General features: G+C 39.3%; 2 protein-coding genes across 4 annotated transcripts in view; one reads left to right on the plus strand and one right to left on the minus strand.

Moving 5' to 3' along the window:
* Positions 1 to 5386: 5386 nt before the first annotated feature.
* The window catches only part of LOC128743546 (uncharacterized), a 45912-nt gene continuing 26725 nt past the window's right edge, over positions 5387 to 24573 (minus strand). The window contains exons 3-6 of one of the 3 annotated variants that reach the window (XM_053840146.1): positions 18009 to 18142; positions 16072 to 16325; positions 6799 to 7002; positions 5387 to 6054 (exon numbers count right to left, since the gene is read on the minus strand). In XM_053840146.1, the coding sequence (XP_053696121.1) occupies positions 5875 to 6054; positions 6799 to 7002; positions 16072 to 16325; positions 18009 to 18142 (772 nt within the window). In that variant the 3' untranslated portion in view covers positions 5387 to 5874. Of the gene's footprint in view, positions 6055 to 6798; positions 7003 to 15571; positions 16326 to 18008; positions 18143 to 24573 lie in introns of those variants that run through there. The other 2 variants (XM_053840145.1, XM_053840144.1) reach the window with 2 other exon arrangements.
* Positions 5985 to 24573, plus strand: part of LOC128743547 (RING finger protein 121) — a 396237-nt gene continuing 377648 nt past the window's right edge. The window contains exon 1 of the mRNA XM_053840147.1: positions 5985 to 5994. The gene's annotated coding sequence lies outside the window, so the exon portion shown is untranslated. The remainder of the gene's footprint in view (positions 5995 to 24573) is intronic.

The following is a 24573-nucleotide window of genomic DNA, read 5'->3' on the forward strand; positions in this document are numbered from 1 at the left end:
AAAACTAAACTTTGAGATCTAAAACATCAGCCAAGAGCAAGAAAATTGACTGACAGGTAAGGTAAGGATGGGCAAACGCTCACGAGCCGCACAAAATGCATCCGGTTCACAAGAAAGAGCGTTCAAATGAACGGCTCTTGAAAAAGAACCACGGTTCGTCGAACTGGTGGCACGAAGTTTGGTTCGTGGATCGTAATCTGCCGAACTGTCAACTTAGCGAACAACCCGTGAACCACGAGCCGCTGGCTGATTTGAATCGGTTCGCAACAGAAAATGAACGGTTCAGAACCGCTCACACGAATGAACCGTGTTTCCCATCACTACTGACAGGTTGGTCGAGCAATCATTCAGCACTGCAATTCATGAATATATCGTTTTGAAGGGTATAAAACTGACAAAAAGTAACATCTGTCAGTCAGCAATTCAGTACCCAGCAAACATTTTCGTACGTATATCAAAGTAACAAATATGATATATGTACCGATATATATCTAGAAAAATCGCATTCGATGCACGAAACCAGCATTTGCGTACTGTTTTGGAGGCGATATACATACTGCAAATTATATGAAAACAATTCACATTCATAAGTACTTGTATACGATGAAATCCGACTCAACATGATTAGTTTTAGTTCCATGATGCTATACAATTCTGTGACGAAAATCGTATGTGAATCAGTTACTGTCATTTTGTATGAATAAATGTAAACTAGGGTGCACTTTATTAAGCTTTATGTACGATTTCGAGTATGTTTAGCGATATTTAAGATGATTTTCACACATTATTATACGATTTGTGGTTTGCTGGGTAGTCATGTTCATGGGCTGACAGGTAAAAGAATACTACCAGGGGTAAAACTATATGCGCTGAATGCGTTTTATATTTGCTTTCATGTAGGGCCTTCAATTTTTTCGAGCACTGAGAAAAACTGGAGAGAAAAACGAAAAACGAAGGTAAAATCGCGACGCAATACGACGAAGAACGGGACACTGAAAGAGAAATAAGTATAAAAATGAGACTGGCCAGATAAAGAGGAAGAACAGACGAGAGAAGAAAGATAACAGAAAGGAAAAAAAGAAAGAGAAGAGGAAGAACGATAAAGAAAACAAGGGCAAACTGGACAAAAGAGAAGATAAAAGCAAGGACCACGAAAATTGAGAATTGAGAGCAGGAAAAGTGGAGAATGGAATGATACAAAAGAAAACGGAAGACAAGCGAAAAAAAATGGAAAACAGAACGTGACTGAAAAGGAAGAAAAGCACGACTCAATAAGAGAAAGAACGGAACAGACGTTAACAAAAATAGAGAAAAAGCTAACGGAACAGAAAACAAAAACTTAGACTGGAAAAAAGGAAAAACGGACCTGAAAATGGAAGAAAAAAGACGAAAAGCGGAACAGAACAGAGGAAAATCAGGACTGAAATGGGCGAAAAATGGTACAGGAAAAGAAGAGAAAGAGGAAACAGCGAACAGAAAAAGGAAAGACAAGAGAGAAAAGGAAGCAAAACAAGACAAATAGAAGAACTTAGAAAAAGGAAACAAAAAACGCAAAGAAAAAGGTAAAAACGAGACAGAAAATGGAAATCGAAACCTAACACAAGAAACCAAAATTGAAAAGAAAAATGGCGAGAGATAGTCGATGGAGGAAACGATGAAAACGGATAAAACAGAATCAAACAGAATCAAACGGGATATAGAAAGAGACAGATAGGACAAAATGGATATCGGCTATATAAATTGAACAAAAAATAACAGGAGAAAAACAGGAAAAACGGTGAAATTTTTTTGGTGAAGGAGGGGAAAGTGCGGAAAGTGAGGAGGGAAGCGGGGGAGTTATGGTAGTTACGCATAACAAGTTGTCGTTTTGACTCCTTCCTTTTGTCCAATGCTGGAAGGTGCATGGGTCAAACCAAGCTATAATCTGAGATTATAACCGGATTCGAACCAACAACACCCGCCAAAGCATATGGTTCGTTGGTACTTGCACCTTTGAAAAAAAATTCATTTCTTTTCCCTACCGTCCCTTCATCAATTGTAGAACCGCATTTCAAGGTCAAGACTAAAAACATGAGATTAGTCTAGGAAAAATGGACCAAAGAAAAGGGAAAACTATAGAGAAAGGATAAAAAACGGAAGATAAAAAAAACAAACAAAAACGGGACAGCAAAGTGAACAGGCAAAAACAGAATAAACGTAACAGAAAAGAAGAAAAACGGGGTATTCAAAGGAAAAGACGTTAAAAAAAGACGAAAATTGGAAATGAGAAAAGAAAGATATGCAAAAGGTAAGGGGAAAGAGGGAAAACGCGGAAGAAAATTACAAAAAAAAACACTGAAAAAGAACAGGAAAAACAGACCGAAAATACCAAAAATGGGATAAGAAAACGGAACAATGAAACAGAAAATGTGGAACATAAAAAACGAAAAACGAGAAAATAAGAGGAAAAACTGAAAGGAAAAGAAGAAGAAGAAAACGAAAAAAAACGCAGAACGAGAAGTGGAAAAACGGAACTGGAAAGGAGAAAAAAGGAACAGAAAAGAAGTAAAATGTGTAGGAGAGTAAGGGCCCGTACGGAGTGAACACGAAGCGACTTTGCTCACGTTCGTTTGAGTACGCAGCCCTTTTTCGTTGGAAGAACGGAAGAGAAAAGAAGGAAAAACGATAAAGAAAACGAGTAAAATTAAAATAAAATTAAAGTAAAATTAAAAGTAATTAAAACTGGACAGGAGGGGAAAAACGGAACAAAGAAGGGAAAACGGGATAAAAGGGACGAAAAGAAAATTAGAAAATATAGGAGCAAGAAAATTGAGAAACGATAACAGGAAAAAAAGGAGAATGAAAAGATAAAAATGAAATCGGACGGCAAACGGAATAAAACGAAAAACAGATCGTGACATAAAAGAAGAAAAAGGCGAAAAAAGCAAAGTCTTGGGCTTAAACGTCTTTCTAAGACGTGACCCTTCTTTATCGAAAGACTTCGCCGCTGGCTGTTAGAGTACAGGACGATTACGGGGCCAGTGCAACGATCGTATTGACTCGAAATAGCAAGTATCGCAAAACCAAGATTCGAACATACGACGACTTGTTTGTTAGATGAAAATCACAAGAGAAAAAGAGTTAACGGGACAAAAAACAACGAGACTGGAAAAGAGGAAAGACGGACCTGAAGAGGCCAAAAAAAACCGAAAACGGAACAGAAAAAAGTAAAACCAGGACTGAAAAGGGCGAGAAACTGGACAGCGAAAAAAGAAAAAGAATAAACAGCGGACAGAAAAACGGAAAACAGAGCGCGACAGAAGATGAGGAAACGCAGCTCATTATAAGAAGAAGAATGAAACAAACGAAAAAAAAAGAGTGAACGAGTTAAACATAAAACGAGACTGGAAAAGAAGAAAAACGGAACAGAAAAGAGGATAATCAGGACTGAAAAGAGCGAAAACCCGGGACAGGAGAAGAAGAGAAAGAGGAAACAATAAGCAGAAAATGAGAAAAACTAAAAAACGAAGGGAAAATGAGACATATAGAGGAAAAACGAGACAGAAATAGAAAAAAAACGCAATGAAAAAGAGGAAACAGAACAAGAGAAAATATAGAGCCAGAGAGAACCAATAAAGAAAACGAGGAGAACAGGAAAAAAGTCAAACAGAATATAAAAAGAGAAAGATTAGACAAAATTGGGATTGTAAATGAAAATGGGCCAAAAAATGATAAAAGAAAAACGGACCAAAGTAAAAGGTAAAACTACAAAGAAAAAGATCAAAAACGGGACATAAAAGAGCAAACAAAAAACTGGACAGAAAAGGGAAAGGAAAAATATAATGAACGTGATAGAAAAGTAGGAAAAACGGGGCGTCTAAAAGAAGAAAAACGGAACAGACGAAAAACGAGAAGGACGAGAGTTAGAAACAGACGAAAACTGGAAACGAAAAAAAAGGAAACAAGAAAAACGCGAATGAAAATTACAAAAAATGAGTGAAAAACGAAAGGAAAAATAGGACTGAAAATTACAAAAATAGGACAGGAAACGAAGAAAAACGAAACAATGAAACAGAAAACACGGGACAAAATAAAAGAAATACGAGGGAAAAGAGGAAAAACGAATAAGAAACGAACAAAAGTGAGAGCAAAAACCAAGAAAACGACACAGAAACGAAAAAAAGCGGAACGAAAGGTGAAAAAACGGGACTGAAAAGAAGAAAAAAGGAACAGAAAAAGAGTTAAAACGTGTAACTTTTCAGAAGCAGGGCTAGATATTTACACGAATGTTCGCAAACTCGCGTTTACTCTGTACGCGCTCTGAGACGAAATCTTTCAAACCTTACTACTAGTACAGCTTCGAATCTAATTTCATGTTTAAATCTATTTTAACGGTCAATTTCAAGTCCAATTGCATGTGCGATTTTAATTCAAAGTTTAGATCAGATTTAAACTCCGATTTCAAGTCCAATTTTTAGTAAAGTTTGTATTCCATTTTCAAATCTAATTTCAAATATAATTCCAAGTCTAACCTGTAGGTCAATTTAAATCCAGTTTACTTCCAATTCTCTTTTCAGTCCATTTTCATGTTTAATTACAAGTAAAACTTCCAGTACAAATTACTCTAAATATAAGTCCAATTTCCAGTTTAATTTGATATAAAGCTTTAAGCCAAAATTAGTCCAAATTCAACTCTAATTCAATATCCTATGTCCATTTCGAATTCAAGCCAATTCTAATTTCTAGTTCAACTTCAAGTTTAATTTGAAATCCAAGTTTTCTGTAGTTTTCTACCTAATCAACGGGTATTTTTGTGATAAGTAATAATAGATTCGCCATCCTACGATACTCAACTTTCTGTTTATCTTTGGGCACACTAGTAGAACTACCTCTCTCAGTGATTGTTTACTAAAGATGCACTTCTCGATTGTAATTCAATTACCAAAAAAGCTGCTTTTCCATTTTACTTTGATTTACTGTCACAAAAACAAAAATTCAACACTCGTAGCAAAAGAGAACAGACGAGAGTTTTGTTACGATATCCCCGTGAAATCCTGTAAAGCTAAGTACAACACCCTTTTTTCTATTTCATCTTCTTCAAAATTACTCCTGGCATAATCCATAAATCGCATTATCACACAGCTCCAGGCTTTTGTTGCTACCTTCCTGGCTGATGGAAAAGTAGGTAAATGCTACGGTACAAACCGGAGAATGCTCTAATCCTCGATAACAGAAATAATGCTTTTCTCCCATCAGAAACTATCAGATTAACTTTTAGTTACATGCAGTCTACTTTGAACGAAAAGAAGTTATCCAAGAGTTGAACGGAAACATTTCACTTATCGGATATGAATTAAATAAATGTTCTGCTGTATTTAAATCAACGTGTAATTGGTTATATATGCAATGTAATTTCTTATCGAATTTCCTCTCACACAAGTTCATACCTGTAGCGTCGAATCTTGTCCCGATCCAACAGACTGCTTCTAAACCCTTCTCCAAGCTAACCAAGAGTTTTCATATGTTACTCAATTTTCCCGCAAGAAATTTAAGTACAAATTGTTATATTTGCATTTGCAATAAAATTGTTTATCTCCTAGCATTTTTCACCACCGGCGAGGAGCTTCTCTATCAATCGAAATTCTTAGCTATACAGATAATACCTTAATACTCTAATCAGAATATAAGTTAACGTAACACGGCCATCAAAATAATGCCTAAAACGGCAAGATCCTTTCCATCCATCTATCGCTATCTTTCATTGAGTACTTTTGCTCAGAGTCTACTACACCAGCTCAGCCGTCTTTTAACTTTTAGCTTTTTCATCATTCCATCTCGAATGCATCTCAAGTCTCGTGTCTGTGTTCCAGAGGGGGGAAGGCACATGACGGAAAATCAATTGCTCCTCAGCGACCGTTTGTGCGCCTGAATGTGGGAAGTCACAATCACGTCCACCGTCTTGCGCAGCATTCCGGCGATGGCATCGGCCGTCGTGGCCAGCTTGGTTCCGATCTGGTTGAACAGACCCACGAATGGACTTCCGTTGTTAACGTTGTTGACCGACGCTCCTCCGCCCTGGCCGGGTGGAATAAAAAAGTGATCGATAACATTATTCGGGGTTGTCAAGCCAACAGCAACTGCGGCGGGGGGCGCCGCCGCTTGGGGCAATGGTTGTTGCTGTGGTTGTTGTGCGAGTGTTTGTGGTACCAATGGTTGTAGTGGCCGTGCTATAATTTGAACCTGAGCCTGGATCGGGATCGGACGGAGTTGGACTACTGCCGGGGCGATTTCGATCTGTGAAGGATACGGAGGTGTGCGTATGTGTGTGTTGCCCACGAGCAGCCAAGCCGGGATAGGCGGGAGGAATCGAAAGAGAAAAAAAGGAAAAGAGAACGTGTTGGTGCAAACTGTGTTGTGCTCAGTGTTGTGATGTATGTAAATGATTTTGGATACAAGATTTAAATAACTATGTCCTATACAATTGAAAGTTCAAAATTATTTAAAAGCATTCGATTCCTTGCATCAATTTGCACAATCTTTTTCATCAGTAATCCGTGCAAAGAGCATATAATCCCAAATAATTATAAAAAACTCAACCGTCATGACGAATCAATCAGTCAATCAATCTGTGCAGCATTCGACCGAATACCACTTTTAATTAATGACAAACTGCTGATTCGAATCGCCAACCATGGTTTGTCGAGTGCAATGTTCACAACTCCCGACGGATCTACACCGTCAAAGCAAAACCCTACTGTTTGCCTTCTAAGCTTCCCAGAGGAACTTGTCCGATGTAGGTGTAGGAAAGGACATACTCACCGGCCGGGCCTGGGTGGTGCGCTGAGTAACAACCCGAGAAGTGGTCTGCCTCACCACCGGTCTCGTTGTCGCTTGCGGCTGCGGTCGGGCAGTAATTGGACTTGGTGCCGGTGCTGGTGTCGTTCCCGGAACGGTTGGCGTCACGGCACCGTTGTTGCTTTCATCATCACCGAAGCGACTGTTAACCGATCCGACCGATGGAAGCTAGAATGCATCGGACGATAACAGACGGATTAATTTTCTTTGATACAACCAGTATGCCATAGATAGAGAGAGAGTAATGAAAACGGGATTGACCGGAAACGAAATGGAAAAGATTCCGAAGATCTGAAGCCCGATAGCAACGGTTTTCGCGGTATATGAGCATATATCTAGAATTTAGAATGTGAATAGTGCAAATCTACCGTGTCGAAATCCAGACCGGCGGCGACCGGTCTGAGGATGAGTCGATTCGTGCTGATGGTGGTTGTCCTGGCCGGGGCTGCCGATGGCAATGCTTCCGCTGCATTCGATTGAACGAACGAATTCGAACTCGGGCTCGAATCGAAAAGGAACATTTGAAAATTTTGACCGCCATTCGCAGCAACTGACTGGCCGGGACGACGTGTTTGCATGAGTGTGTTGGGTGTATTTTGGTTCGTTACCAGATTCGGAATGAATAACTCTTGCGATGACAATACTACCGCTGGCCGAGGATTCCGTACCACTGATGGGAGCTACAAGAACAAATGTTTCAGTGAACATGCTTTTTACAATGATTGTTGACTGAAATGGGAGATGTTTTTCCAATGGCATGTAGTGTGAGAAATAATGATCAGTCTTGTTGCGTAAAAGTTCATTAATAATAATAACATTCCGTCTATTAAACTATACATTAAATATCCAATTAAAAACCATACCTTCACCTCGTGCAGTCCTTTCACGGCTAAATTTTATGACAATCCATCATCATGGAATCCATTAAATGTGGAGTTAAACCAGCACCAGCATTGAAACGGTAGTTGCTATATGCAACAAATAGAATTTATAATCTTGAAATAATACCATATAAGTGCTTGATTCGTGTTCTTTTTCTCTATGCCTGACACCAAGGTACAGCTAATAAATTTTTGACATCCAATCATGGTATTTGAATAGGTTATATAATCGTATTAAGGACCTAAACCTGGACCTACATTGGAGCGCGAATTTGGACCTGAAATCAAATCTGAATTTGTACTTAACCCTCTGATGGGCACGGACTAGACCGTGAAGTTGATTTCGGATTTGAATTCGGATCTGAGTTTGGACTTGAATCCGATCTGAAACCTAAATTTGGACCTAAAATTGAACTAGAAATTGGACTTGCATTCGGATTGGAACTTGAACTTAAATTCGAAGCTAAGGATTGAAATAAATTTGAGCTTGAATCTGAATTTAGACTTGGATTTGGACCTGAATTTGGACTTTAATTTGGGCCTAAATTTGGACCTGAATACGGGCCTGTAAACAAATCTGAACTTAAACTTTAATTTGAATCTGGAATTGGGCCTGAAGTTGAATTCGGGTTTAAATTCGGACTTAAAATAAGACGTAAATTATGACCTATACTTTGATTTGAATTTGGCTTGAATTCAGACCTAAACTGCCCATAAATGCATAACAGTCCCATCTGACTTTTCACCACTTTTGAGATAAACCTGGGAATCATCTTTAAATTAACTGTTCTTTCAATATTTCAAACAAAAAAGTTATGTTTGTTCCCAAGATATTGAAAAAAATATCAAACTATGTCAGTCCCATATTACAAATAAACGCATAACAGTCACAGTAGTAAAAATATATCAATAAGCATCTGTGTTCGGGAAATGCCTGGACCGATTCGCCTGTAGCAACTACCAAACGGAAGATTTTCTGGCCTAGAAGAACACTATTGAGAAGAATTTGGATCAGATGTACGATTCCGAAGTTACAGTGGGAACAAGTTCTGGAATATATGGGATCATAGAAGCACCTTGAATCACAACAAACCCATTAAGTGACACCTATAAATACACGGATTTGCAAATCTAGACTATTGGTAGTCGTATAAAGTGTTCAAGACGCCATTGGCCACATCTAAACATTTCCGTGAATGTTCCAGAATCCTCAACGGGGATCAGTTTCTGAATTTAACTAAAATACAACATGTGCCATCTCTAACTCCTTATTCGAAATTGCAAAACTAGTTTGAAATAGTTCATTTGTTGTCACATATAGTGTTCAGGTTCGCATTGGTCATACTCGGACACGTTCTGGGAGTGTTCCGGACACACAAGAAAGCGACCAGCTTCTGAGTCAAAAAGGACATTTTGAACAATTGAATTGAACGAGCACGTGAATTATCAAAACAACAACGACACGTGGTCTTGAAAATACTGCAGAGTCACCGACAGCGCAAGGATCAAGGCATGCTGTGCCTGTGACTGTTATACGTTTATTCTTGCTTATTCAAGCACAAATAAACGCATATCAGTAACTTCGGCAGTTTTTCTAAGTTTGGAACAAATTTTAGGTCACTTGTGAACAAATTGCTTGTAAAAGTATTCTGTTAGGTACATTCAAGTGATTTTATGGCGATTTGGACGATTTGTTTCCAAAATCGATTCAATATTAAAGAAAAATTATCGTGGCTTCAACAGCATTTTTCGTAGTTGCACGTTTTTGCAGATGTGACTGTCTTCCATTTAGGGGCAGTAAATCGAGACCTTAATTTGAACTCGAATTTGAATTTGATGGCAGATTTGGATTTGAACCTGAAATGAAATTCAAAAATTCGTAAAGCGATTCAGAATGGTCATTTCGATTTGGTTTACAATTTACAAATTTAATTTTGACGTAGGACTACGTCTTACGGCAAGTTTTGAGATAGGGTGTCATTCCAAAAAATCGAAAAATGCGAGCGTCACGAAAAATGAAAGGTTTTGGGCGCTAATAGCTCAGCGGTTTTCCGATCGATTTTCAATATTCTTACACCAATCCATAGTGGTCCAAACAGCGAAATACGTGATCGTTTGATATAGCGCCGAAACGTGAAGTTATTGGCATACAGTGTCTTTAGGAACATTTCTTGGTATAATAAGCCCCTTCTTGTGAGAGAAACCTTTGGGCGATTAGTTCCCTTAAAAGTGAGATACGAAATTTATTTTCTCGCACATTCGAGATACAGGTTTGGTACTTTCAGCAAAGTTGTAGTAAATATCAATACAAACAACTTTGTTAAAGACACCATACTTGTATCTTTTCATGGAAATTGTCTATGAAGCGTTATTCGTGGACAAACCCTTCAAAACAGTTTTTAAGCCCTGGCTTATTCTGGTCAACTTTTATGTGTTCATAGTGTTCTAGAAAGTTGTTTATCTTGCTAAAATCAACGTTTTTGTAGAACATTATTATACTCGATTTCCTGCAGTTTCGGAGATTTTGAGCATTTTTGATGAAAAATAGTACTAATTTGAGCCTCAATATTTCCCAAGGTGGCAAATGGTGGCAGACCAAACAACTCCTACTTAAAAGTACAACAAAAAACCTTTAAAAGCAAGTGTCAATTGTCTGTATCCGTTTGTATCCTCAAAAGTTATAGTTGTTTTAAAAATCCATCTCAGTCATGTTTATAGAACAATTAAAATGTACTTCGGATGCAATAAACGCCATTTTGTTTACGTTGACAATCTCTTTCTAACAAGTTGAGTTACCAGCAATTTTTTCGCCTATTTTCGAGTCGAAAATTAATGTAGACTTAAAATTATTTGCCGCAATTAATAAGAGCAAGACTTCCAAGTAACTAACTTAAGTCTATTTTGTTCAATACCTTCGATTGGTGTCTTTTCAAAAGATCACACTCATAATGGGCTGGTACCGAATGGCCGAAACACAAATGATCGAATCACGAATGGCTGAAATCCAAATGGCCGAATTTCAATAACAGTCACAGAAGGCCGAGTTTTCTCGGAATGACTAAATAACTATTTAATTAGAAAACACGAATTAACAAGCAGTTAACAATTAACTTTACTCAAACCAAAAACAAAATAAGCAACACATCTTTTGTTGTACTTTTAAGTACGAGTTGTTTGATCTGCCACCATTTGCCACCTTGGGAAAGCTGAAAGCTGAAAAAAGTACTATTTTTCATCAAAAAAGCTCAAAATCTCCGAAACTTCAGAAAATCACGTATAACAATGTTCTACAAAAACATTGATTTTAGCAAGATAAACAACTTTCTAGAACACTATGAACACGTAAAATTTGACCAGAATAAGTCAGGGTTTAGAAACTGTTTTAAAGGGTTTGTCCACGAATAACGCTGCATAGATAATTTCCATGAAGAGATATAAGTATGGTGTCTTTGACAAAGTTGTTTGCAATAATATTTACTACAACTTTGCTGAAAGGACCAAACCTGTATCTTGAACGTACGAGAAAATAAATTTCGTATCTCACTTTTAAGGGAATTAATCACCCAAATATTTCTCTCACAAGAAGGGGCTTATTATGCCAAAAAATGTTCCTAAAGAAACTATATGCGAAAAACTTCACGTTTTGGCGCAATATCACACGATCACGTATTTCGCTGTTTGGACCACTGTGCAATCGATTGGAAAATCTTCTAAGAATTGACCCAAATAAAGAAAAGTGTGGATTCTTGATGTTGAACTATTGAAAAATTGAAAATAATGAACTTATGTTTTACCAGAATTCTCGCTTCGTGATTGGTTGATGGAAATGACGTCATCAAAGTAGAAACGCGTTTTCACGCTTCGGCTTATAATTCAGTCAATTTTCAATAGATTTCCAAGATATTTACACCAATTGATCGGAAAATCGATTGAAAATATTGAAAATACAGAAAACTATTGATTTTGTTTTTGAAATTGAATTTGGAAAATTGTTGTTTTTGAATTGATTTTGAAAATTTGAATTATTTTCATATTTGCGCCTTCCCTAGTCAGTGCTTCCCTAGCACAGATGACAGAAATATATACGATATAAGCTATGGGTTAAGCTTCCTTATGATTGTATTTAATTTACGCCCTATAGAATCCGATCGAAAATTGTTGAGCTTCAGCTGTTGCTGCTTCCCACGGATAAGGCAACGAAGACATGCAAATTCACCAAGCGAGGTGTTGGAGCGGAAGCACTCGTTTCACTGCCATGAAGGAATATCTGGCTACTGAAGTTCTGGAATTGGCAGGAAATATGCTGCTCACGACAACGAAACGATCAGAATTATCGTCACTTGCAGCTGGCCATCCGCAACAACGAAGAGTTGAACAAATTGTTGTCCCGTGTCACCACTGCTATGAGAAGTGTCTTTCCGAACATCTAAACTGTTTTGTTGCTGCCCAAGAAGATGGAAAAAAGGCTTAAATTTTCAGCATATCACGTCGAACCGTTCTTTTAAAAACGAAACATATGTTCACGAAGATTTAAGGAATTTTCACTCACTGATTTTAATTCTATTTAATTTAGATTGATCTAATTATTCGCTTTTTATCAAATAATTTTAACCGATGACCTCTCGCGCTTCTGTTCGCTTGTTGCTGCTGGATGCTGGTTCAGTTGGCCGTCTCGGAAGGTAAGAAGCAGTCAACAAATATACCAGCTCCAAGCAAATGTGTTCGGTCAAGCGTCAAAATAAATGGATTTAATCAAATGAAAGAGTTTTAGTAACATCTTTTGCATCTTAGCATCTTAGCAACACAAATTTATCCATCACCAATGCTACAGTAATAATACGTAGCGTAATTTTTCTTTGGCAGCAAAAGGCGAACGACTCACTGGTAACTTTGCTCTTTTGTTCAGACTGAAATTGAAATGCTCTATTTTATTTAACGTAGATGATAGAATGAAGGACCATGAAAAATAGGTGTGGCCGATTCTTGCCGCTTGCTCTGGTACATAACACATGGTAAGCCGGCGAACAGCATTATTCAAACGCTAGCTGAGCTACTGCCAACATCGTTTGCCAGGGCAAACAAAAGTCACGCTCGACTCGTACAAATCAGCGGGGTTCAAATTAAAAAATGTTCAGATTGAAAACGATCAAACGAACGGGGCTCCACGGTATCCCTTTGCTTATAAACGTTCTTTTGAATGGGATTGCTGTAAATTATTTCATCCAAACCAATGTGCATAGTGCTATCCTCATCGTATTAAACAAGCAAATCACATATGTTACCACGATAACTCAAAAATGGTGTAACAAACATATCAAATAGTTCGTGTGCGGTGGAGTAAATCTTTTTGTTGTGCAGGGCAAGTGACGAAACGCTATTGTATGACGTAGGTAGCTGGTAATATCTTCTAGTTACTTCTGTTGTTGTAATTCACATGATAAAATTTTGACAATTCTTCCGTCCAGTCGTTGGAAGACATAGCCTTCATCTGTCGACCAATGATAACGGTCTGAGGCAAATAAATTTTGCCACGGCCAAAGGAATGGGCATCTGTAGCACCTACTTTCCACGTTTGAATATTCGGAAACATACCTGGAGGCATCCAAATGGAGACTCTAGCTTTCAGATCGATTATATCTTGATTGACGGTCGACACTTTTCGAATGTCATCGACGTACGGTCTTTTCGGGGACCAGATATCGACCTTGATCACTATCTCGTAGTGTCTAAGATTCGTGCAAGGCTGTCGAACACGCCAAATACGCTACGTTTCAACATCCAGCGGTAGACGGCAGATGACGTGGCAGTGGAGTATGCCAGAAAGCTTGATCAACGAATCGCAGAACAGCAGGTAGAAGGAGAAAATATAAATGGGCTGTGGAGGTGGGAGGCACGACGGGTGGAAGACAGCTGTACGAAGGGAGGAAGAACAAATGCCGGAGGAGTGGTTGGATGGCCTCATTTGCCCAATTTTTAAAAAGGGGCATCGACTCGAGTGTAAAAACTATTGAGGAATTACACTGCTCAATTCCGCCTTCTGGAGGTGCTCTCCCATATCCTGTTCTGCAGATTGAGACCGTTAGCGGAGTCCTTCGTCGGCGAATACCAAGCTGGTTTTCGTGAAGGTCGCTCCACGATGGATCAGATGTTTACCCTGCGTCAGTTACTAGACTAGTTCCGGGAGTACAACTTGCAGACACGTCATCCGTTTGTGGACTTTAAAGCGGCGTAGGATTCAGTCAAACGAAATGAGCTGTGACAGATAATGATAGAACATGCTTTTCCGACGAAACTAGTTACGCTGATTCGTGCGTGGCTGGATAAGTCTAAATCTTACGTTAGAATAGCGAGTGAGACCTCAGCCACGTTCGTGCCGTTAGATGGACTGAAGCAAGGGGATGCGCTCTTTAACCTGCTATTCATGGCTGCTGTCAGGGATCGTGGGAACCCAACTGCCAAGGTAGAGGTGAATGGTACAATATGAAATAGTAGAGGAATTATATATCTTAAGTACGCTCGGGACATGTACAACAATGTAAGCCGCCTAAAAAAACGATGAATTGCAATTGCGGGCTTTCTATGGCATACATAGCCAATTGAAGTCCCATCAAATTCGCACAAGACTGACGCTTTACTTAGGGGTTTTGAGCGAAACATTCTGCGAACAATACTTGGTGGCAAAATAGAAAATGGTGTGATAGCACAGACGCATGAACCACGGATTGAAGATAGTACAATGTGGTAGGCTGTGGTGGTTTGGGCGCGTGACCAGAATGCCCGATAGTCTAAATTACTTTCAGCAGAGGACCAGGAAGGGACCGTAGATATCAAGGCAGACTTTGCACCCGATGGATGTGCGCTGTCGAGTAGAATATGGTAAATAAATCGGTTCGACACACAAGTGATTTTGTTTAGCGTCCTATTGGCTTCGACAAAAAATGGCCACTGAAACGCATCGCGACCTCCAATAGGTTTACGGAATTGCTGTTCTAAGTGAAACAGCTGGCCATTGTTGAACAGTTCCGCTCAAATTAAGATTATCAAAAACTGCATGAGTCGTGGAAAGCTTCAAAAGACAAAGATTTTTGCCGTACTCGGAAACTAATAATAATAAGAAAAGTGACTCACGATTCCAAGTTTCAAGTGTATTTTTTATGGAAATACGCCATGAATAATATTCACAATACCACGATTTTTCTGCAGATCAAAGACAACGTAAATTATAAACTTTATGATTCCTTGATTTTATTCATGCAATCATAATCGGATTTTCCCGGGTAACGGTATTCAAGCTTTGCCAGAAAAGGGGGACTAAATTGTAGTTAGCTATATATTTTAAATGATTCAATTTTATTCGCAATGAAGTTGTGTTTTCATATAAAAACACAGCAAGAACTTAGTTCTGCACCGAGCATCTGGTGATGAAAATACGATCTTATTCCCCATGCAAATAGAATTGCAGAAAAATTTCTAATCAACTAATGTGAAATTTTTGCTAATCAATGCAAAACCCATGTACTATGAGCATTTAATACTTAACCACTTTACGATTTTACGTTTTTTGTTGAACGTGACATTGTAGTACTTTTTACTTTTACTAATAATATCAAGTTCATTGAAATGGCTATTTCGGTTTAGAAATCATGGTCTAGATGATAATTAGTGATAATATTTACAATATGGTCCAGCAGAGAAGAAGAAGGTTATTTGTACAAATGCCTACATTAATACTTAAAACTAACGTTAGAAAAGCTCGTTTACATAGCGCCCGTCTAAAAGCTACCAAATCAATTAGAAAGCAGCATGCACAATACCCCACCGGTTAGACTCTTAAAACTATCATAACAATACTCAACACTCCCTTAGTGATACTCAGTGTCATATTATGTACCGAATCCGTAGGCGTAGAATTTGGTAACGTCGTCGACGGTGGCGGTGTCGAGCTGGCAGCGGTCGAAACCGTTGCCGCCGAAGCAGTACTAGATTCCTCCATGCTTCCACTAATGTTGCTACTACTACTGCTACTGCTAGTGGCACCGGAACCAGTGGTACTATTGACTATGCTAGTGGTTGTTTCAGTAGTTAAAGGGGTAGAGGTAGTAATAGTAGTACTAGTAGTTGTTGTAGTGGTAGGGGAAGGAGTAGTAGTTGTAGTACTAGTGGTTGTTGTGGTAGTAGAGGTAATTGAAACGGGTGCTACCGGTTGTGTTATCTGTGCCTGTGCCAATTGGGGTTGTTGCTCGGAACCGCTGGCGATCGCGTTCGGGCGCGGGGGCGCCGTCGTTGTTGAGGTCGACGACAGTAGCAACGTCTGCAGCAGGATTTGCGACTGATCCCGATCGAAATCGTTTCTTACCGGAGTATCGATGGCATTGGTGTTGACACCAGCGTTACCGCCGTTACTGTTGCTACCGATCTGATTGAACTGCAATCCGCGCAGGTATTCCTCGAACCGTCGGTGATATTCTCCGGAGGGATCCCATCGGTTACGCAGGGCCTGATACTGCTGCGGGTAGTTGGAGTACAGTGTGGTGATGATTTTCAGGGCATTTTCCTTCTGCGTCTCCGAACAACGTCCGCACTTCGTACGAAGGGCCTCCGGGAGGATTCCTATATCGCGCGAAATGAAAAGAAGAAAGTTTAGTCAATTTCATTTAGCAAACGTACAAACTTTTATGTAACTTGTCAATCATCGGGTTGCAATCGTTCAACGAGTACCTATGGATTATATACCAGAGTGAACCACCCAAACTCAGTTCGCAGAAATCGAATTACAAAAGATCAAATTGCAACGTAATTACTGCACAAACGAACCATTCACCGCATTCCAATTGCACGTGTTGAAAGTTTTGCCGCAACGAACCACTCCCCGCGGTACAGAAATCCCAGGGAACAACGCATGCATTCAGTTTTCCGAGCAGCAAACACGAAGCAATAGCAATAGCTGGCATTCACATTCGTTGGCATCTTTCACACCCGCACACGCGGTACAAGAAGATGTGCGCCGTGATGCATAGTAAAATCGAGGGAAACTGCACACTGAATAATGCAGTTAGTTTGTCTGTACATACATGTTGCACCGTCTGAATAACTACTGCTGAGAATGCAGCAGTTTCAATGTCACCCTTCTGTAATTTAATTAAGTCAAATGCGAGAGACGTATTTCACATTTGGTGGAATGCTCGAAGTCAGCACATTTGTATAACGTTAGCTAGAGTGAATCATACAATCTATCACGTAGAAGCTTCGAAATAATAGAAAATCCATTTTAGATTGAAGATCTAGTTTTAGATTCATTACCTTGGGTACAAATGCTCCGATCTTCAAAAGAAAAACAATTAAACTGAAAAAAATTCAAGCTCTAGCGATTATCAGTTGTAAAACATTAACTATCGTTTAGCGGAACAATGGGTCAAGTAATGGAAACTAAACGATTTGATCTTTCACACGACACCTGACAAGTAAGTCACACGTAATTGTGCGGTACCCGTGTTCATGAATTCATCCCTTGTTGAACAGCATTAGAAACAAAACATATTACAAGTACTATTCATGTATAAACTAGCCATAGCACGAAGGGACGGAATTATAAACGGAATATTCCTCCCGACAATATGCCGCAAAGATGATTGGTGGGTGGTATTGAGGGCACCTACTTCACATCAGAACATATTCGATTAACCTTCTCCAACAGATAGGCATAACGAGTACCTACTCTCGTGAAATCTAATCTTCAGTGGTTACTCGAGAAGATAAGCTCCGAAAAAGGGCTTACACACTTCATTGTTCTTGGCTTAGCTCAATTAGTACCATTCAGTAAGTAGCTCTGGCCCTAACTAGCATATGTATGTTTGTACCCGGTGCCAACGCACGGTACTCTACCCGGTCGATGATGGTGTGTTGCCGAAGGCTAAACTTGAATGTTTTCATATGTTCCACTAATAGACGCACTACTGCAGCGGCAACAACCGACAAAGGCGCGTGGCGATGTTAAACCAATTGAGGCAGGGGTCATGTGCATCCATTCCAGCACACCGGCAACGCACACCGGCCGAACCGGTGTTTTTCTTTTGATTTATTTTTCTCTAAACATGTGGATTCTACTAATCATTTGAGTAGCAATTTTCTAACTATTATTAATTTGATAGTTGAACAAGTGTGTGGAATGCAGCAAAATCGAGTTAATTTGATAGTTTGATTGAGCGAAAATACAATAACGGTTCATTAGGTAAATGAGAGAACCAATGTTCCCCAATTGCCAATATTTTAAACCATCATCAAACAACTACTTACGTTTCAAATCCTTTCCCTCCGGTGGGCACGGTTTCCGGCTGAGCAAACAGTCGACGTAGTTATTCACCAACCGGCTGCTGGCCAAAATTGTGTCGATATCCAGATTATCGTATCTGTAAAGACGGGAAAATACACTGTACAGTGCATCGAAAACAACGAAGTTCAATCATTTGGGCGAAAATTATTGTTTGAATTTTGGTTGGTTGATTAGTACGAAGCCGTGCCACCAAGCGTACACGTCATGCTGTGTCGCTTTCCTGCTTCCAAACAAACAACTACTGGGTGGTTGTGGGTGTTAAGCCTTCGATTGCGAAAAGCGTAATTTTCCTCCTTCCCCTGCTTGACATGGTTTATTGCCGGTTTCGGAACGATAACAATATGATCGTTGATGGTTCGTATTGCGAATGCAGAGCATGAAGCCCTGCTAGACAGCATGATGTCGAATCATCACAGAGATTCCTAAGTTATTCTATAGAAAGGAGTAAAAGTGAAAGGAACAAAATATGTTGAAAGAAGAAAAATAAAGCCGTACTAGAATTGATTGCATTTTATTGAAATCAGTGGCAGTACAACAACGTGATGGGGTGCTTATAAATGGCTTTGTAATTTCAGTGCAGTCTAGCTACTGATCGGTTATGGCAAGTTCACCATCAGCTTAACACGGCAAATTTAGGGTTCTATTCTACCACAAACGAACTGTAACTTCAGGATGTAAATGAAAATATTTTAAAGTTGTTGGGAATATTTTTTTTACTTCTGTTACTGATTTTCGTTCTTGAACATTCTTATTATCTTTAATATAAAATGATTATTATTATAAATATTATTATCGCACTTGAGCTTTTGATTTTCAAAAAGGTTCTGCGAGAAATACAAACGAGAGACAAATGTAGACGATGCAAAGACGGTTCATTATTATATACCTAGAGCAATACCAACTCAGCTTGCAAAATAATTTGTCTTGATTTTGATTGAAATGAAATGTTGCTGATGTGTTGGATACCTCGCAAGGATTCATTTTCCATGAAACACAATTTTTTTTCGTCAAGAGTAACTTTTCAACAGAGCGTATTTAGAAATGAGAAACATACCTCAAAAACTACTTAATCTTATAAAGGGTGTCCCACATCAAATTGCATCTCGGAAAAAACGCTGTAGAAAATTACCCATTGGGTATTCTCACTTGCAAATTTGGATAGAATTAGAGTGTATTGTTTATACTGTATTTTTATCGCTGTCAGTTTTTCAAAAAGTGAAAAAAATGCCGTCAATCGAAAAGCAACATCGCGAAATGATTTTGCGCACGCACCTGGAAAATCCTCAATTCTTTCATCGAGACATCGGAAAACAACTCGGAATCGTGAAGTCAACGGTGAGTCGTATGATCAACCGTTACTCCGAAACTTTGAGCATCGAACGGAAGGAGAAATGTGGTCAGAATGGATGTTTACAAGCGTGTGGTGAAAACGTTTAAGCCGAATTCCAATGCTTCGGTCAGGGATGTGGTCAAAAAATTGAACCAGTCCAAGTCTTTCGTTCAGAGAGCCAAGAACCGGGAGGTACTGCAAGTCGTGACGAACGGCAAAATACTGTCGGAAAGTCAAGGGCTCGGAAACTCTACACCCAGATGCTGACGAAGCCTCATTGTCTCATCATGGATGATGAGACTTACGTCAAGGTGGACTTCCGGCAGCTTCCGGGGCTACTGTTCTTCACCGCCCAGCACAATTTTGATGTTCCGGAGGAAGTAAGGAAGCAAAAACTTTCAAAGTTTGCCAAGAAATACATGATTAGGCAAGTGGTAAATTTTAGGTTTAGAAAGAAATCATTTTCACATTTTGAAAGTATGAAAGTATTTTCATGAAATCCAAAAGAAAATATAATTTCCAACGGCAATGCTAATATTTTTTAATTCGATTCGAAAACAAAATTTCCACTTTTCTCTCAAAGAGTACAAATTGATTTCAAAAATTTCAACCCAGATGTAAATGCTTCCGCTGAGTGTTGGCAAGAAAATTAGCCTTGCCAGCCGCGAGTGCCTGTCTCCAGGTTAGGGACGGCTCACGACGGTAATTCCACTGAACGGTGAATCGCCATGTCCGTACCAGAAATGCGGCTGTTTCCCAGGTTAGGGGCGGCATACTTAGCGACTGATCCCGAGCGGGCGGCTGACTTATGAAACACTGTGTCTCACCAGCTATACCCAAGTGTCATTTGGTCTATGTCGCAGATGTGCGATCCTTCCGGGAACCAAACGTCGACCACTATCTCGTAGTAAGCAAGATCGGTGCCCAGTTGTCCAACGTATTCAAATCGAAACCAACGAGGAAGACTGAGGCCAACGAGGATGACTGAACATTCTGCGGTTTCGCGGTTTTCAGCGGAAGGAGTGCAGAATGCTCTCGGAAGACTGATGAGCGGATCGGTGAACAACTTGGAGAGAACCTGAGCGAACAGTGGAGGCTATATAGCACTGAATTGAGAGACTGGCCATGTCACTCAAAAACTCGCATTATTAAACCAACGACACTCACCGATTACGTGAAACGTATGTCGCTGGTTAAATGATGACAAGTACTCGCGAGCTACTGAGCTACCATGGCCAGTCTCTGTATTCAGTACTCTAACTACAGCTACCGAAAAGAGACTTCACCGTCGTAAGAAACGCCAGCACTAGGATCGAGATCTTGGGGAAGCGAAGAATTGCTTTAAGAGGCACGATACGAGAAGCTTCTTCAATACGATCAACAAAATCAGGAATCGGGCCAACTCCTGTTATGTGCAACGACAAAGAGGGGACCCTGATAAACGCTCCCTGGTGGCAACTATGACGTTTGCGAACAAAATAGGTGAAGCCAACATTGGTTGAACCACTGGATCACTAGTATGCAAGTGTGCCAGCAAAAGAACGAATCACACGGAATTTCTACAGCACAAGCAGTAATTTTCGTTGGATTGTCGTCTATCTCAACTAAAAAATGACGAAGAGAAAACTCTTAGTTAAATGTAAATTTCAATTATCAATGAACTGTTCTTAAAAATAACCTCAATTACATATCACCTAATTAATACATACGTGATTCAGTTTCGTTGGCTTGATCACGTCAGTTGCGTCACTTCCACTGTTGTGTGAATCTGCTTATTAAAAGCAAAACGTATGTAGCGCCACGTCAAAATGTGGCGGTTTCAGGAAACATGGTAGATACCCGGGGGTCGGATAAACGAAAGATCAGAGATGACTAGGCGTTGGAAACAACATTTCGATGCATTGTTGTATGGTGAACAAGATAGAGCGGTTAACAAAAATAGGATAATGATTGACGATGATGGACAAGCTGTGGATCCACCAACGTTGGACGAGGTTTAAAAAGCAGCGAGAGAGTTGGAAAAAGGCAAAGCAGCTGAAAGGACGGCATTCCCGACGAACTTTTGAAAATGGGGAGCGAACGGCTATATTGTGCAATCCATCAGGTTATACTAAAGGTATTGACTAAGGAGGACCTATGGACTGGTTGGAAGATTTCATATGCCCTATTTACAAATAGGGCCATCGACTCGAATGCAGCAATTTTCAAAATTCAAAGTTCTCTCCCGCGTCGTGTTTCTCAGACTGAGGCCGTTGCAGGAGATCTTTGTTGGCGAATACCAGTACGGTTTTCGACGCTCCACGTAGGACCAAATGTTCCCATTGCGTCAAATCCTCAATTCCGGGAATTTTACTTACAGACTCACCATTTGTTCATAGACTTCAAGGCGGCGTACGATTAAGTTAAACGAAATGAACTGTTGCAAATTATGCTTGAACGTCATTTCTCAACAAAACTGACTATGCTGATACGTGCTACCCTTGATGGTTTAAAATCAAGCGTCAGTATAACGGGTGACACATCGGACTCGTTTGTGACGTTAGATTATTTGAAGTAAGGATACGGATTATCTAATTTGATGGTCATCATTGCATTGGTACGTGCTATTCGAAGGGCAGGCGTGCAGAGAAGCAGCATCATCATCACGAAATCTCATATACACCTATACCAAAACAAAGTATATGGTGGCTGGTAGAGAGCATTGTAGCCCTTCGAAGTGGTCGATGAATTTGTTTACTTGAATATTGTGAAGCAACTAAAGCACGGCAGGTTACAATGCGCTGGCCAAGTAACAAGGATGTCGGATGAGAGACCAGCGAAAACAATATTTAGCAGAGAACCCGACAGAGGCTGACGACTTCGAGGCAGACCGTAAGATACCCGTTGGATGAGCGCTGTTGGCGTGGATACTAGAGCATCGGGTGTTAGGGACGACTGGAGAGCGGCAGCCCAAGACCGAGAGACGTCTTCTGAATTCGGCATGGATTCGATATTTTTTTTTCAACATAGGGATTCTTGGACTGAAAACAGGTTTCAAATGGCTTTGGGGCATAGGTCAGCTCCCCAGACAAAGGTTTCAAGAGGCATGACCAAACGAGGAAAAACAACCTTTTTTTATTGTATCCTGCATTATCCTGACCAGACGCTAGTCTAAGTCTAAACATATAAAAGGGGTCAGTCCCGGCGTAGTGGTTAGCATTCACGCCTCTCTCGCCGAGGACCCGGGTTTAATATGATATATGTTTTATGTGCAGCATTATAACTCTGGAAGGCCAAGATGCATCTTCATCAAACTTGACATGTATGTTCCTTGACATAAAAGAGCCGCTACTGGCTCGGAGGTGGTCCACACATAAGAAAAAATAGTTTGGTGTGTGTGTGTGTGTGTGTGTGTGTGTGTGTGTGTGTGTGTGTGTGTGTGTGTGTGTGTGTGTGTGTGTGTGTGTGTGTGTGTGTGTGTGTGTGTGTGTGTGTGTGTGTGTGTGTGTGTGTGTGTGTGTGTGTGTGTGTGAACATTTCGTGCTAGGATGTGACTAAAAAATATTCGACTTCGGGGCTTGTTTCGCCTCGGAATCCGATCATTTCTAGTCTGTGGACCAACTCTGAAGATAATACGAAAAAATCTGATCACTACAGGACCTGATAAAATTCGGGTCCGTCGTGTTGTTTTAAGCTAATATTCCCTAATATTTCCTGTTGTTGGAAATCATACTAAAAACTGAAAAGTTTGCAATACCAATGCCAGACCAGAATACAATATTAAGGGGGCATGAATGACTGAATTTATTGATTGAATTGCTAATTTTTCCATTCTACCAACTTTTCCTCATATTTTAATACAGTGGTATTCCGATTATATCTACACCTGGTTTAATCTACACCCGATTTTAGGTACCCCCGATTTTGTCTACCATTTAAACCCGGTTTTATCTACCTTTTTTTAAATTGTCATTTCGGCATGAAAATTTGCAAGATTTCATGAATTTATGCATAACAGGGAATATTTCTCTGTATTTTATAGTTTACTATATGGCATCTGTGGTATGTAATTATACACAGAATGGGTATAATAATGCTGAAGTCAAATACGCAAAGTAACTTGCATTTATTTTTGTAACGCATATTTTTAACATTTCGCATAACGCATATTTTTAACATTTCATAATGATCCTTTGTGATATTTTTCTATACCGTAACGCTAACGGGCACACCCCGTCTCCGCTAGAAACTATGGTTATCACCTTTCTTTCCTTAAAAATTTTAATCTTTTGAACCATTACTACTTTTTGAAAACTTAGAATTTCTTTGGTCTGCACACCATGGAAACATAAAAAGAGAATGTTTTCAATATTGGGATTTGGTCCAATATTTTTTTCTTGAAAGCTCATTGAAATACTTTCCATTTGGTATTAACATCATTGAAATCGGTTCAATGGATCAAAAGTTATGAATTTTCAAAGAAAAAAAGGTGGAAAAAATGGTAACTTTTGGGACCACACTGACTCAGAAAAGAGAACCCTAAGTACCAAATAATAATACGGATCTAAAATTTACTACAAAGGAATAAGTACACAAAATTTGAATAAAATCGGAGCAATTTTGAATTTCGATATGTCTTTTTTCATAATATTGCTGAGTTGACGTGCGTTATGGCTAATGGTTGATATGAATAAAATGAGCCCTACGCATCAAATTACGCTAAAATAAAACATAATTGAAAAAAAATGATCAATATTAACAATATTTTTTGTTCATTTAAATTATTTTGGAGCAATTTATTTTTCCCCAAATTTGTCTACTTTCCAAATATATCTATCAAAAATTTTCGGATGGGTAGATAAAATCGGTAAACCACTGTACTAATTTTGTTATGAGCCGACCATGAGAAGTGGATGAAAAACTCGATCATTCACGTAATTCTAGTGCCGCACAGAATAAACTCGTCATAATAAAACGGCGCTCCTGTAAAGACACGATTTTCAGACTATATGTTCCTTTTTCTCGGAAATTAAACTAAACTAAACGTAATGGAAGTTTTTTTTGTTTTGTTGGCAGACATTTGAGAAAAAAGAACATTTTGGTGACGTTTTAACGTTAATACGTAACGTTAATGTTATCTTATTATTTCACAAGTAATTAAGGGGTTATATACCTACAGTTAGAATTTTCAAACATTCGCTTTTCTGATTTCTTCATGT

This window comes from Sabethes cyaneus, chromosome 3 (genome assembly GCF_943734655.1).
Source record: "Sabethes cyaneus chromosome 3, idSabCyanKW18_F2, whole genome shotgun sequence".
In the NCBI taxonomy this organism is placed as follows: domain Eukaryota; kingdom Metazoa; phylum Arthropoda; class Insecta; order Diptera; family Culicidae; genus Sabethes; species Sabethes cyaneus.